A 16,241-nucleotide genomic window follows, 5' to 3' on the forward strand; every position below is an offset into this window, starting at 1 on the left:
TCACTCTGGGCCTTGGTTTTCTGGTCTGTAAAATGAAATGTATAGGTTCTACTGCTAAAATTTCCTAATTTTATAACTCAAGTACAAGAATTACTTAAGCACAGTAAGTAATACATGATCTCTTCAATATGAGAATTATCTCTGACAGTGCTGATGACAACCCTTTTATCTTGAGAAAATCAAACTGATTTTGCCTTCATGCTTCCATTTTTGTAACTGATTCTATTTTGTTACTTATTTCATTCTGCATCACTGCTGACATTTTATAACTGCCTATGTCATGTTTCATTTGTCTCAGAGTTAAGTTTGGAAATTCAGTTTTCCTGTAAATCAATCACAGTCTTGGAGTTAAAGTTTGAAAGTCTGGTTCTCCTGCTAATTACTGTTCTATTCTTGCCTTAAAAAAAAAAAATCTGTTATCCTTGAAGGATGCAGATAGATTCAAGGAATATGGTCTGTTACCTGGTCCACTACCACTAACCTGTCCTTGCAGATGGACTCAAACAATGAACATTTCTTAGCAAAAAGATGGAAGAAGGGGTTGTTGCTAGCCCCTCATTCCCAATTTCCAGTCAATCATATTGTTCCTCACACAAAGCTGTAACCAATCATATTGTTTTCCCCATCTATCATGCTGCCTTCTATTTTGGAGGATACTCCTCCATTTCTTTGTAAAAATTATCTATCTGCCCTGATTTGAGGTCTTTTGGCTTGCTGGTGAGCTGAGAGACCCCTTTAACTGGTAACTGCTAGCCTTACCAATAAACTGAATGTGCTCAGAACTTTGTGTCTCAGGTTACCTTAATTTGAATCATGACAATCTCCTTGTCATCCATGGATTCTTGTTCATTTGTTCTGAAAACACTCCACAGAGAATCTAATCAAGGTGTTGGAGGTTTTCCCTTGCTCCCAGCACCATATAACTTCATTGGTCATTGGATAAAGACTACACATTAAGAGAAGCCACAGTTAAATTACAGGTCCTGGACAATTTTGTGTGGTTCTTAAGTTCTTTAGCCACTCCACCATTATCACTACAAAAGAGAAAGGGTCCCAACAAGACTGAGAGCAATTTTTGGCTCATATCCACTTCATGGATTATCATGATCAAAAATTAGATTGTCTAATCCTTCTGGTGAACCAACTCCATATTTAGCTGGTCACCATAGACAGCCGCCTCAAGCGCCATGCTGGAAACCTTTCTAGCTTGGTAGAAATTGCCAAAACTTGTGCTAGATGGACACAGACTTTGAGAATACAGGGTTTCCTCCATATCACAATGATGACTTCTATAGTGAATAAAAGCATTTATATGGGAAGAATAAAGAACATGCATTCAAAAGTCCTGTGAATGAGTGTAAGAACCTCCAATCAGTCAATTGTGGGCTACATTTAGCTCCTACATTTATTGTTGTTCAGTTGTTTCAGTTGTGTCTCATTCTTCATGACTCCATGTTTGGGGTTTTCTTGCCAAAGATACTGAAGTGGTTTGCCATTTCCTTCCCCTGATCATTTTATACATGAAGAACCGAGGCAAACAGAGTTAAGTGACTTGCCCAGGGTCACACAGCTAGTAAGTAACTGAGGCCAGATTTGAACTCATGAAGATGAATATTTCTGACTCCAAGCCCAGTACTCTATGAATTGTACCACGTAGCTGCCTGTTGCCTACGCTATTTGTGACAATTCACATGGCAAGCAAACCTGACTTTAGAAACGTTATTCAAAAAAGGATCAGGCAATAAATTTATCCTAAGTTATTGCTGGTATTATTCTTTCTTCAAAAAAAAAAAAGCAAGCTTCTGAGGCTATTAACTTTGGACTAAGCCCAAGTGTTACATAAAATTCTAGCAGTGCACAACTTAATAAATGTAAGATACGTAAAATCATGTTCTTTAAATATTCTCAGACATATGAACAAGCCTCAATGTAGAGATCTTAATATTCTGGAACCAATCTAACACTGACATTTTTACCTGTAAGGCCACTTCTTCCTAGCTAAATTGTATTTTTGTTATGACAGGACGTTGGCCATTACCAACATGTAAAACACTATATAGGAAGAGGACTCTTTTCTAAGATGAATTTTTCAGACCACGCAAAAACCAGTCCCATGATGTTAACGACAATCCTGATCCCAAAGCTCTCCTGTCTCTACCTCTGCTATCTGAAGGGTAAGCCCTGAAGAGACCATATACTATACTGAAAGCTACAAAATATTAAGACAATCAAAAAAGGTCTGCAGCATGCTGGGTAGATTATATGTGGAAGATTTATGGAAGGATACAGACAAGGACCACAGGGGATGTAAAGGAAAAGAGGAAGCTATGATCCAAAACTCACATCTATGAAATCACAGAAAAATCAAAGGACTTGAATGACAAAAGAACTGTACTTTCATTTCTGACTGAGGTGGCATAAAAACAGAAAGTCCTTGGCATTTCCTAAAACTATAGGAAAGGGAAAAATGCTGAATAAGAGAAAAAATGGGGGGGGGGGGTCCGTCCATAATTTGTGCAGGTAACTAGTCTAGTCATTTTTCCCCTTTATTCTTCAGGAGAAACAACATAGTGTAGTGCATAGAGAGCTGGCCTAAAAGCCACGAAGATTGAGATCAATGACCCACCTCTCAAACATCCTGGCTGCAAGACTCTGAGCAAATCATTTATCTCCTAATTGCTCCCAGGTGGCTTCTCCCTAAGCATTAGAACAGGTTCCAAACTAGTGTAGTAGAGGGATTTTTGTTCAACAGGAGTCCTCTATGACAATAAAATCACAAGTCCAATTAAAAAAAATTCTTTAGCAAACAAAAAAGTATCTTCAGATACAAAATGCTGAACATCTGCAACATGCATAAAAGGCCATGCAGTTTTTAGGGTCACAAAACCTCAAAGCCAGAAAAGACACAAGAGTCTATATAGTCCAAACTACACCTGAAATAGAATCCCTTCTACAACCCAGGATCGGGTCTTTATTTGAAGATCTCGAGTCAGGGGAAATTCAGGGATCTCTCTGGAAACAGCACATTCTACATGCGGACAGCTTTGGTTATCAGGAAGTTTTTCCTCACTCCAAGATGAAATCTACCTCTCTGCAACAGATCCTTCACCAATCAACAAGCACTTGTTAAACGCCAAGTACAGTACCTGGTGAATACTAGGCAGCTAATAAATGCTTGCTGGTGGACTGGACAGGTTAGGGCAAGGTTGGAAGGGCTTTACAAGCAGAAGAAATAAGGAGATGTTGGAGTTAACTGAGTCAGAGAGTCATAAGGTCAAATCTGAGCTTAAGGAAAATCATTTTGGCAGCAACATGTAGGAGGAACTCAAGTTGGGAGAGATTTGAGGCAGGGAGAGCAATAAGCTGGCTGTTGCAATCATCCAGACAAGAGGTAATATGGGTATGAACTAAAGTGATAGCTGTGTGAGTAAAGAAAAGAGCTCTTGTGAGGGCAGAAACAGCAACATACAGCAACTGACTGGATAAATGGGGTGAGAGTGAGGGGTGCAGGACAATGCCAAGGTTACAAACACACAAGATTGGAAAGGCGATAGCACTTGCAACAGAAATAAGGAAATTTAGGGAAAGAGAGATTTTGGAGAGGAAGATGAGTTTAGTTTGGGATACTGAGTTTGAAATGTCTCTAGGACATTGAGCTTCAAGTGTCCAATAGGCAATGAGTAATGTAGGACTACAGCTCAGAGGACAGACTGTGATATATAAATATATGTGATATATAAGTCTGGGAGTCATTTACTTAGAGATGATATTTGAACATTTGAGAGCTAATGACATCATTGAGAAAGTACAGGGAGAAAAGAAAAGGGTTAGAAAAGAATTTTAGGAAACACCCACAGTTAGAGCAGGATATCTATGCACGTGTTGAAGGTATCCTTGATGAAACTATGTGAAAGAAACAGGCAAACTTCTGTAAATTATTTTTCATAGCAACCCACGTCTTTAGACACACACACACATGCTCTCTCTGTGTGTCTCTCTCTCTCTCTCTCTCTCTCTCTCTCTCTGTCTGTTTCTGTCTGTCTGTGTCTGTCTGTCTGTCTTTCTCTTTCTCTCTCTGTCTGGGAGGTAAAGAGAAGATAAAATTCTATTGTGCCTATTTTGGTTGATTACTTTAAAAAAGCATTTCATTCGGTAAAACAAAGCATAGCTTTGATACTTCTCTTCAAAATATCACCCATGTATGTATTAAGACTATATAATATTCCACGGTGAATGCAACTACAGAAGTACCTTTGTACAATGACACTCTGATCATCAACATCAAAAAAGGTGTGAAATAAGGAGACCTAACAACAACTCACAATGATTATACTCCTTTAAGGTTCCATAAGGTTTTCATAACATTTCCTCTCTATGAGGAAGGTAACATAAGCATTATTATCCTCCTTATGTAGTTGGGGAAAATGAGGCTCCAAGATTTTATAATCTGCCCAGGGCAACCAGTACTTGAGTCAAAGATTTGTAACTCAAAAAGCAATGCTTTAACCTCAGTAGCCTGCTTACTCTATTTGCCAAAGGCATCTACCAATGATATGGATAATGTCCTGCACAATATCCTAGTAGGAGAAGGATTCCAAATAGATGGTGAATTTGTTCAGATGATCTTGTTTGCAGATAATATTGTGCAGAATACATTAAGCCCTGGAATATTTTAAGTTCTCCTTAATGAGATATGCAGTCAGAAATGAGGCACTTTCCTAAAAGACTACAGAGGAAAAGAAAACAAAATGAGAAAGATTTTTTTTTGTCAGATAACCAAAACAAAGACTACACATTGCACAGATTACAAAATGTACTTGGATATATACCCATTGAGTTGTTAGTCCATTTCATGAATAAACGGAAGGCAAGGAAATACAAGAGATGGAAAATAAGCTGGATCCAGAAATGGAAAGGAGGAACAACCTCATTTCAGAAACTGCAGTGTTTTCCATAATCCCAAATGTTGAGACTATTGTTAACAGCCTCCTAATTGGTCTTCCTGCCTCAAATCTCTCTCCACTACAATCCATCCTCTTCACAGCAGCCAAAGTGATTTTCCTAAAGGGTAGGTCTGAGCAAATCATTCATCTACTCAATTAACTCTATTGAGGGGATATGGGAAAATTGGGACATTAATGCACTATTGGTGGAATTGTGAACTAATCCAAACATTCTGAAGAGCAATTTGGAACCATTTCCAAAGGGCTAAAAAACTCTGCATACTTTTTGATCCAGTAAAACCACTAATGGTATCCCATAGAGATTTTTTAAAAAGGGAAAAGGACCTATTTGTACAAAAAATATTTATAGCAGCTCTTTTTGTGGTGGCAAAGAATTGGAAAATGATGAGGATGCCCATCAATTGAAGAATGGCTAAACAAGCTGTTGTACATGATTGTGGTGGAATACTATTGTGCTATAAAAAATGACGAGCAAAATGTTCTCAGAAAAACCTGGAAAGACTTACATGAACTGACACTAAGTGAAATGAGCAGAACCAAGAGAACACTGCATATAGTAAAAAGTAATACTGTACAATGATCAACTGTGAATGACTTAGCTATTCTCAGGAATAAAATGCTCTAAGACGATTCCAAAGGACGCATGATGAAAAATGCTATCCACCTCCAGAGAAAAAAATAATGAAGTCTGAATGCAGATCAAAGCATACTATTTTTCACTTTTTTTTTCCATGTTTTTGCTTTTGGTCTGTGTTATCTTTCACAACATGACTAATACGGAAATATGTTTTGCATGATTGAACATGTATAACCTACATCAACTTGTTTACTGTCTCAGAGAGCGGTGAGAGGATAGAGGAAGGGGGAGGATTTGAAACTCAAATTTTTAAAAAATGAATGTTAAAAATTGTTTTTACTTGCAATTAGGAAAAATTTAAACATTAAAACTATCTCCTTTGGTTTCTTATTTACTCTAGGATCAAATATGATTTTATCTTTATCTTATTCTTTTTAATTCATATTGCATATTTTTTCAGGGTAAATAGTATAGTAGGATATATACAAATCATTAATATACATATATTGGTGTACTTTAAAAAATTTATGATAGGAATGAGGGATCAAAAAAGTTTGGCAACCACTGACAAAGAGGATGTGTATGACCAAAAGAGTGTGTGGGACAATCACATTTTACAAAAGAAAGGGTTAAAAAATGAACACTAGGCCTAAGTGCTGCCCTAGGACACATGAAGAGTAAAAGAATCTGAGAAAACCCACCAGTGCATTGGGTAGATTTTCTGTGGAGGACTGATGGAAGGCTAAGAATAGAATTGAAAAGGATAACAAGGTATCGACGGGTTTCAATGTATACTCACGGAAAGAGCACATTAATGAAGTCAAAGAATCATTTAATTTTTGAAGTAAAGTTTTAAATATGAAATGTATTTTTGCTTTGCTTTGTACTTTATTTTTATTTATTTATTTTTTTAAGGCAATTGGGGTTAAGTGACTTGCCCAGGGTCACACAGCTAGTTAAGTGTCAAGTGTTTGGTCTGAGGCCACATTTGAACTCAGGTCCTCCTGACTTCAGGAGTGGTGCTCTATGCACTGCGCCACCTATCTGCCCCTCATAACTGTAGCACTTACCTCACAGGATTCTTTTTTTTTTTAAGTGAGGCAATTGGGGTTAAGTGACTTGCCCTGAGTCACACAGCTAGTAGTTTTTTTTTTTTAATGTGTCTGAGGCCAGACTTGAACTCAGGTCCTCCTGACTCCAGAGTTGGTTGTACTTTAAATAAAAATTTAAAACTATATCTTTAATTCAAAAGGAGATCAAAAGGAGAAATCTGTAAAAACTAGTTTATGCATACAATTCCAAATTCCCTTGCCTTTGTTCAGAAAAAGAAACACATAGCAGCAGCCCTGTTTTTTTAAAATTGGCTCAAAAGAAAAACCTACAGTTTAGAAAGAATTATTTTGTCTTCTAATAAATAAGTGGTCAGAGAAAAGTAGGGCCAATTTTTAAAATGAAAAGCTACAATCAATAACATGAAATGCATAAATTTAGAGATATTTCCACCCCAAACGTTCAAAAGCACTATTTGTGCTTGACTGTAGAGGCAGTTCATATTGGGCTGATGAGCTATAGTCAAACACACTGTACTGATTGGTCCTCTTCAAGTAAGAAGGACAAACAGTGTGCTAAGCACTTTACAAATATTATCTCATTAGATCCTCACAACAACCTTGGGAGGTAGGTGCTATTGTTATCCCCATTTTACAAGCAAGGAAATAGAGGCACACAGAGGTTAAATGACTTGCCCAGGGTCAAACAGCTCCTAAATGCCTGGGGCCTGACTTGCAAATGCCAGGGCCAGTGTTTTATCCACCATGACACTATGCCTACTATGCCTAGGCACTCTGGCACTATACTAGGTACTAGAGACATAAAGACAATAAATGAAGCAGCCCCTCCCCTCAAGAAGTCTACATTCTTCTGAATGGGAAACAACAAGAATGTAAATAATTCAAAATACAGACAAACTAAGATAGTAATGTAAGAGACTCCACATATAAATCAAAGGCCAAAGTCCTGCTGCAGACAAGCCCAGAGATTTCAGGAAGTGGAGAGTCACTATGGATAAGAGTGATGAGACAAAGCTTCCTGGCAGAAGCATTAACTAGGTCTTTGACACAGTAAGGAGAGAGAGAGAAGGCATTCACATAAAGCTAAAAGGCATGGAATAATATGTGACTTAACCTCTCCTCATCTAGCTGTGTGACTCTGAATAAGTAACTTAAATTCTCTGGGGTTCAACTCCTCATCTGTAAATTGTTGGGTCATATAAGGTAAATCCAAATGTCACTTTAAAACTAAACAACTTATTATCAACATCTGTTTAAAAAAAAAGAGGGTGGAATAAAAGCCTACGTTATTATCAGCACATGCTCTATTTTGGCTTTCCAATGATAAGAATGATTGAAATAAGGCAAAGAATTAGGAAATTGCAGAACATTGGAGTTGGCTAAGACCTCAGAGATAACTAGTCTAGGGATTCTTAACCTGGGGATCATAAACTTGTTTCTTTACTGTTTTGATAACTTCATTTCAATATAATTGGTTTCTTTTGTAATCCTGTATATTTTATTTTACAATTTAAAAATGTTATTCTGAGGGGCAGCTGGGTGGCGCAGTGGATAGAGCTCCAGCCTTGGAATCAGGAGCACCTGAGTTCAAATCCGATCTCAGACATACAACACATGATACTTACTAGCTGTGTGACCCTGGGCAAGTCACTTAACCCTGATTGCCTAGCAAAAAGCAAATAAAAATAAAAATAAATATTATTCTGAGAAGAGGTCCATTGGCTTTATCAGGCTGCCAAAGGGATCCATGAAGGAAAGGGGAATAAATATTTATATAGTGCCTACTATGTGCCAGGCATTGTGCTAAGTGCTTTACAAATATTATCTCATTTGATCCTCCTGACAAACCCTACAAGGCAGGTGCCATTATTATCCTCATTTTATAGTTAAGGAAACTGAGGCAGAGGTTAAGTGTCTGAGGCTGAATCTGAACTCAGGTCTTCCTCACTGCAGGCCCACCTCTATTCAGTGAGACATCTAGCTGCCTCTCTTCGTCGCTGTAAGGAGCCCATATTAAGGAAGTCCTTCCACCAATGCAGACCGGTACCTTTTTTTGCAACTTTGAGAACTACCCAAAGAACTGAAAAGTTAACTGATTCACCCAGGATGACAAGCCAGTAGGTATCAAAGACAAGATGTGAAATCTAGGTCTTTCTGACTCTTTGGTTAACTCTCTATTCACTGCAACATACTGCCTGTAACCTAAGAATTAGAACTATCCAGATATGAAATAGGTTGCCTTGGGATGTGGTGGGTTCCTTATTACTGGAGATCTTTCGAGCAGAAACTGAATGATCACTTGCCAGGCTTAGCAGGCATAGATTGGACTATGGGACCTCGTAACTCCCCTCTGGCTCTGAAAGTCCACGATTCTGAACCAAAAAATTAATAAACTTGCATCATTCACTGAACATTGATGATTCTTAGCTTCTACACTAAAAATGGCTTTATTTTGGAAAGGTCTTTAAAGAAGGCTGTTTCAATTCTTTCTAAGGCCCTTAAGAGGACATACAACCACATTCTGCAATCCAGAAGTGTTTTATGATTAGTTTAAAATTAGAGCAGAACTAAATTAATGTATAAATCAAACTTATGACTCATTCCAAGAAGTCAACACACACATAAAAGCCATAAATTTAAAAACATCTGAACCACCACACACTAGGGTTTAGATGGTAGCTCAAGAATGACATAATAAGCCTGATCAGTTCAGTCCTTAAGTTATTCCCTTAAGATAACTAAACACATTAGTAAAATGAATTATTTCAGGTCATTATAATTCCAGATACAGAGAAGAGCAGCACTGATAAAACTATAGAGGACTGTTATTACGACCCCACTCAAAAAAAAAATCAATTCTTTAACTGCCATAAGGCTTGTAATTTGTTTCACAGTTAGTATCTGAAGCCATGGTGAGTCCCAGGGATATTCTACCTCAAGTACATTTCATATTAAAACTCACAACAACTACATTTACATGTACCTTTCTCATTTGAGCTTTGTAACACCTTGTGAGGTAAATACAATGGGTAACATTGACCCCTTAAAGATGCAGAAATTGTCATCTATAGATGTTATGTGAATGTCCAGGGCCACACAGCTTGTTGCTGTTGAAGGTAAAATATGGAACACATGTTTTTCTAACTCCAAATAAATACAGTATATCATCCACTATGCCAAGCTGACTAGCAAAATATTTTGCAATTCAGTTCCAGATGGTACAGCTTACCTCAACCCTTATATTGAGTTAAAGGGTACAGGTGAAATTTTAATAGAGACGTTTAAAAGAACTTGATATTTATGAATGGACTCAAAGCCAATGAAAAACATTACAGAGGAAACTCAATTCTTCAAACTAAATAAGAAATGAACATAAACAATAAAACTGATAAAACTCAGCATTTAAAGAAGAGCTGTATGACTAACATAAATAATGAGTAAAGAGATGAGGGTGATGAAGGAAAAAGAAGAGAAAATGAGAAGTATACAAAGTCATAACATCTCTACCTGTGTCTGCATCATTGCCCGTTCTACTCGGCGAGTGCTCCCTTTCTCCAGTTTTGTTCGAAGGATCAAAGCCGTTGTCTGAATGGCCCAGAACTTGGGTTGTGAAAGTAAACACTGGAAAAACAAAGCATTAAGAGAGACATAGCATAAACTTTGTGATAAGATTTCCACATCCCACTTTGCATGGACCAAAATATTTTCCTTATCATTGCATTTCATTTTAAATAATCCCCATATTAAAAGCTGAAAATAATTGTGATTACATGAAACTGCAAAGATTTTGGCATGAACAAAATTGATGCAACTAGGACTAGAAAAGGGAAGGGACCAATTGAGAACCAATGTTTATATCAAGTATCTCTCATAAAAAGGTCTGATGTCCAAAATATTTAAGAATCTAACAGATATATGTTAAGTCCAAAAGCCATTTCCCAATGGTCAAAGAAAATAAACAAATAATGTTAAAACAACTGTAAAGTTAACAACCATATAAAAGAATATTCCAAACCACAAATAAGAGAAATGCAAAACAAAACCACCCTGAGATTTCATCTCACACTCAGTAAATTGGCAAATGACAAAAGATGAAAACAGTCAGTATTGGAGGGGTTATAAAATGATGGGCATACTAATGTACTATTGATGGAGCTGTGAATTGTCCCAAACATTCTGTAAAATAATCTAAAATCAAGCAAAGAAACTGAATTGGCTGATCATTCTCAAATTTAATTTGGAATCAAACAAAGAAGCTGATTAAAATGTCCATATCCTTTGACCTAGAAAATTCATAGCAAGGCATACCCTCCAAGAAATTCAATGACAAAACAAAAGGCCTCACAAAAATAAAAATATTTAGAGTAGCATTTTTTTTTGTAGTAGCTAACAAATGGAAACAAAGTAGATGCCCATCAACGAGCGAATGGCTAAATAAGCTGTGGCACATGACTATAATGGAATATTACTGTACTATTAGAAATTATGCATATGATGAATACAGAGAAACATAGGAAGATATACATTAACTGATATGAACTGAAATAAGCAGAACCAAGAAAACAATGTAAGTAGAAAGAACAAAAAAAAAATGAAAGCTCAGAAATGGCCAAAAGAAAAAAAAATGAAGCGCAATCCCCCAAAAATATATGAAAAGGTATCTTTTCCCTCTACTTTCTACCACTTCTTTGCAGAAGTTGGGAAAGGGGACCTATGGCTGTGGAAAACATATAATGTCAGTCTTTTCTGATATGCTAGCTTTGGTGGGATGCCTTCCCCTCTGTTTTTATTCTTTTCTTTTTTTTTTTAATAAGGAATGGCTTTGGGGGTGGGGAGAGAGTGGGATATATTATGAAACGGAGGTGATAAAAAAACAAAACATATCAGTAAAATTATATTTTTAAAAGTTGAAGACTTTATCTTACAAAGAAAATTTTCATTCCTTCCATACCCCTCATTTATCAGAAAACTATAAAATTCTCATATAAGGGGTTCTTAACCTTTTTTGTAACATGGATACAATGGCCTATGAACCAAAATAGGGGCTATGGTCCCCATGACTCCTCAGTATAATGTTTTTATATGCATACAATAAAATACATAGTAGTACAAAGGAAACCAATTCTATTGAAATACAGTTACCCAAAAAACAATTTTCAGTGGACCCCACTGGACCCCAGCTTAAGAATCCTTGCTATAAATGGACATGATGAAAAGAACAATTATAGTTACACTAAAAACAAAATTATATTTTCTTTCAAGTATTTTCCTGGGATATTCCACATTTTAAACAGAAACATAAAATTACCTAGTCAACAGAATTCTACTGAATAAATTACTCAAGGAAAATGGAATAGGATTAAGAATTCTAGGCATCCAACATGGTCAATATTTTCTTTCCACACCCCAAAGAAAATGAAATTAACTATTTCTCATTTCATCATCTGTAAACATAAGAAAATAAACCAGACAGTTTTTCCTTCTCAATCTTACCCCTAACTCAATCACAGTATAAATTTCTTCAGGGCAAGGGCTGTTTTTCATGTTGCCTTGGTATCCCTAGACCCTAACACATGGGTGTTCCAAGTGGGTGCTTAATAAGCATTTATTAGATTGAGTACTGCCATTTTATTAAAACATCCTCTACTGAACTGATAGATACAAATATTCAAGATTCTGACATTTCACTTTAAAAAACTCTATCCTACGTGCCAGATGCCTTATATGTTAAAGAAACATACATTTTTCACTAACAAAACCCCAGTTCACTCAACTAATAAATAAGCATTAAGCACTTTCTATGTGCCAGGTATTATGCCAACTGATAAGGGTACAAAGAAAATGCAGTTCCTATCCTCAAGGATTTCACACACTAATTAAGAAGACAAGTACTCAAATGTGTGTATGTATGTGTGTATACACACATACATACATATTTATATAGTATACAAACGGCACATTATGTAATATATACATACATGCAACATACACAGAGCAGATTAAAGGTAACCTTGGAGGAGAAGACAACAGCAGCTCAGAGGACTGGGAAAGGCCTTCTGCACAACATGATGTTTGAGTTGAGTCTTGAAGGAAGCCAGGAAAAGACAAAGGTAAAGAGGGAGAATATTCCAGATACTAGAGACAGCCAGAACAAAGGCATGAAGACAGGAGATCACACATTGTGTGTAAAAACCAAAATGCAGGCCAGCAGAACTAGACCATAGAATGTTTAAAGGTCATAAGATATAAGAAGAGAAAGAGGGGAAGGGGCCAAATAGGGAAGAGCCTTAAATGCCAGAGGAGGTTACATTTAACCTTAGAGATAAGAGGGAGCCTTCGCAGTTTACTGCAGGTAAGGAAGAGGGCTGATGTAGCCAGATTTACACTTTAGGAAAATCACTTAGGCCATGGAAGTGTAAGACAGATTACAGTAAGAAGAAATTTAACACAGGAAAAACAAACAGGAGGCTATTTTAATAGTCCAGGAAAGAGATTATGAAAGCCTGGACTAAATTGGTGTCTGTATGAGTAGAGAGAAAGGGACGTATATGAGCAATATTGTGGAAAAAGAAATGATAATTTTGGTCATTAACTGGAATGTTAAGAGAATATTCATTCCTCTCCAGGCTGCACAAAAGATTTGTTCTACCATGTCCCCAAAACCTCTCCATCCTGGAAACCCTGGAATTCAGACTTTGGAAGAATCCTCCACTGCTGTGCTCCAATCAGAACCTCCCAGGACCTCCATTTAAGAAGGGTGCCCAGGCCAGCCAAGGCTCATTTTTCTCCAAGGATGAATGCAGGACTTTGCTATCCCTCACCCCTACATCCATGTCTCCACCCCCTTCCAGTTCCCATTTGAGGCAAATTTCTTGAATTCATATTCCTAGCAGTTAGAATAATGCCTTCAAAATAGTGAGTGTTTAATAAATACTTGTAGACTGAAAGACGGATAATATAGTTTTCTACTTATTAGAGTTACATGGAAATCTATTTTTGTTTTACTAAAAATACCATCTTACTTTGATATTTTGAAAGTTCTATAACTTCATCTTTGTAGCTATCCTCTCCAGTCATCAAAGCAAATCAAAAGTCTTTGAATTTCAGGGCCACAGCCATCCATAACCTGGAGGACAATCATCTAAAGGTGGATAATCTTCTGTACTTATCTGACAACCAGTCTAGTTAACAGCCATATTGTCCATCAAGAACATATCCAGTCTTCTAAGATATCTATCAGTGCTTGTTACACCAGGATGGCTTTTAAGAACCCAAGCCACCTCCATGCCAAGATGAGACAGAGTAGAACTTTAGTGATTGAACAATGATTTTGCACTTGTTTCAAACCTTACTGCTACCTTTCTAAAATGTGAGTACGTTTCCTATGTTGTACAGGCAATACCTGCTTTTTATTCATAATGAATTTATGGCTAAGGAATTTTGAAGTTGATTACTTTGCTTTATGCAAAATCCTCAGTGCATATGTGCTATATCCTAATTACACTGTCAACAATGAATATTTACTGAGTTCCTGGGCAAAGCACAGCAATAAAAGGTGGGGAAGGAAGAGAGGGAACAAGCATTTATTAAGAGCCTACTATGTGTTTCATACTGTGCTAAGCATTTCACAAATATTACCAAGGATACAAATTTAAATAAAAAGGTCCCTGCTTAGAGGCCCTTACAATCCAGTAATAGAAGTGAGACCAATATGGAAATAATTCCAAGGTAGAATTTGATAAAAATCATAAAGAAAGTAAAAAGTATATTTGAGCTGGGTTTTAAAGAATGAGTATTACTTCCAAAGTTGATGATGGGGTAGAGGATATTACTTCAAGCAGGAAAAAAAAAAAGGTGAATAATAATAACCATAATAATAACAAGAACAAAAATGCAGATGGGCAAATGGAAGGCATGTTCAAAAAATGACAAGTAGGCTATTGTGTCTGGGGGCAAGATACATACTAGCAAGTAGTGGGAAGTAAGGCTATAAAGGCAAGATGGGGCCAGAATACAGAGGATTTTGAATGCTTTTATAGCTTCATCCTGGAAGCCCTGGGATTCAGACTTTGGAAGAATCCTTCAACCCTGTGCTATAATCAGAACCTCCTTAAGAAGTTCTGACTTAGTTTAGTAAGCAATGGGGAGACACTGAAAGCTTTTCAGCTGGTGAATAACATAACCAAAGCTACACATTAAGAAGATGAGCTTGAGAAGTAACATATAAAATAGACTGGTAAGTAGCAGAGAGCCTAGATCAAGAGAAACCAATTAGATTATGCACTGGTTTAGGAAAGATGTAATAGGGGTTTAAATGATGGTTGTGGTTATAGGGATGGAAGGGAGGGTATAAGTGAAAAAGAACACACACAAAATGGGCATGGGATAGTAAGATTTCTTTTGTGTAGTGGTTAAATTAAATGGTGCCACTGAGGTCCCTCCTAACTTTTAAAATTCTATGATTCTGTCATTTAGCCATCAGCAGAAATCACTGAATAGAGAGGCAAAGAAGGTAACAAGTAAAGTACAAATAATAAAAGAGATATAAGTTATGATAACTCTAAGGTTTCACTTCATACCCACTAAATTGTCAAAGATGACAAAAAATGGCACTAATCAACTGTAGTAGGGCTGTGAGGAAACAGTCACATCAATGCACTGTTAACCCAGCTGTAAACAGGTTCAACCGTTCTGAAAAGTGACTTGGAATTATGCAAAGAACGTCACCGAATTGTTTATGCTTTTTGTCCCTGCAACCCCACTACTGAGTATGTGTACAGTTAAAGTTAATGATGAAAAGAAAACTCATAAATAACAAAATACTCAGGACAGTACTTTGTAGTACCAAAAAAAGAGAAACCAAGTGGATACCAATCAACTGAAGAAGGGCTAAAAAATATGTGGTATATGAAAGAAATGAAGTATTATTGTGCTATAAGTAAATATGGGAAACACGGGAAGACATACGAATTGATGCACAGTAAAGAGCAGAACCCAGAGAAAATTATATATTACTAGAGTGATGTATATGAAAACAAAATTGCAATGGCCAATCTTTTTCCCAGAGAAATTATCTCCTTCGTGTGGATAGAGAAGGGGAAAACTATGGATGTAGAAGCATGCATATACTGTTAGAAGAAAGGAAGCAGGATACTTCCAGAAATGATTCAGATGTTTTAAAAAGGTAGAAATAAAGGTTGTTCACTGAGGGAAACAACTCCTATTGCAGTTGTAAGGAGAAGGTTAAAAGCTAAAAAACTATTCCAAGAAAAAATAAAAAAGAAATCAGAGGCATCAATTTTTAATATGGTAGCAGTTAGCATGGTCCAGTGAAAAGAGCACTGGATTCGGAGTCATCAGCAAATGTGAGTTCAATTACTGGCTCTGTGACCTTGAGAAAATCTCTTAACTTCTCTGGACAGATTTCTCACCCATAAAATGAAGGAAGTGCACTACATGGCTTCCTATGGGCCCTCCCAGTTCACAATGAATGACCCTAACTGAGGAAAAAAACAAAATGCAAAGTAATGGAAAGGGGGACACAAATTGTACACTTGACATGATTTATTTTTTCTCTCATAATTCAGAATTTTGTACTGCCTCAGTGATCACTCTAAATATCAATTCTTA

The 16,241-nt window shown here is 36.7% G+C and overlaps 1 protein-coding gene across 2 annotated transcripts in view; it reads right to left on the reverse strand.

Annotated features, from left to right (window-relative positions):
• Positions 1–16,241, reverse strand: part of TTC27 (tetratricopeptide repeat domain 27) — a 228,476-nt gene that overhangs the window by 113,252 nt on the left and 98,983 nt on the right. For both annotated transcript variants that reach the window (XM_027850566.1, XM_027850565.1), the window contains exon 10: positions 10,119–10,232. In XM_027850566.1, coding sequence (XP_027706367.1) covers positions 10,119–10,232 — 114 coding nt within the window. The remainder of the gene's footprint in view (positions 1–10,118; positions 10,233–16,241) is intronic.

This window comes from Vombatus ursinus, unplaced genomic scaffold (genome assembly GCF_900497805.2).
Source record: "Vombatus ursinus unplaced genomic scaffold, bare-nosed wombat genome assembly UNPS02009062.1, whole genome shotgun sequence".
NCBI lineage: Eukaryota > Metazoa > Chordata > Mammalia > Diprotodontia > Vombatidae > Vombatus > Vombatus ursinus.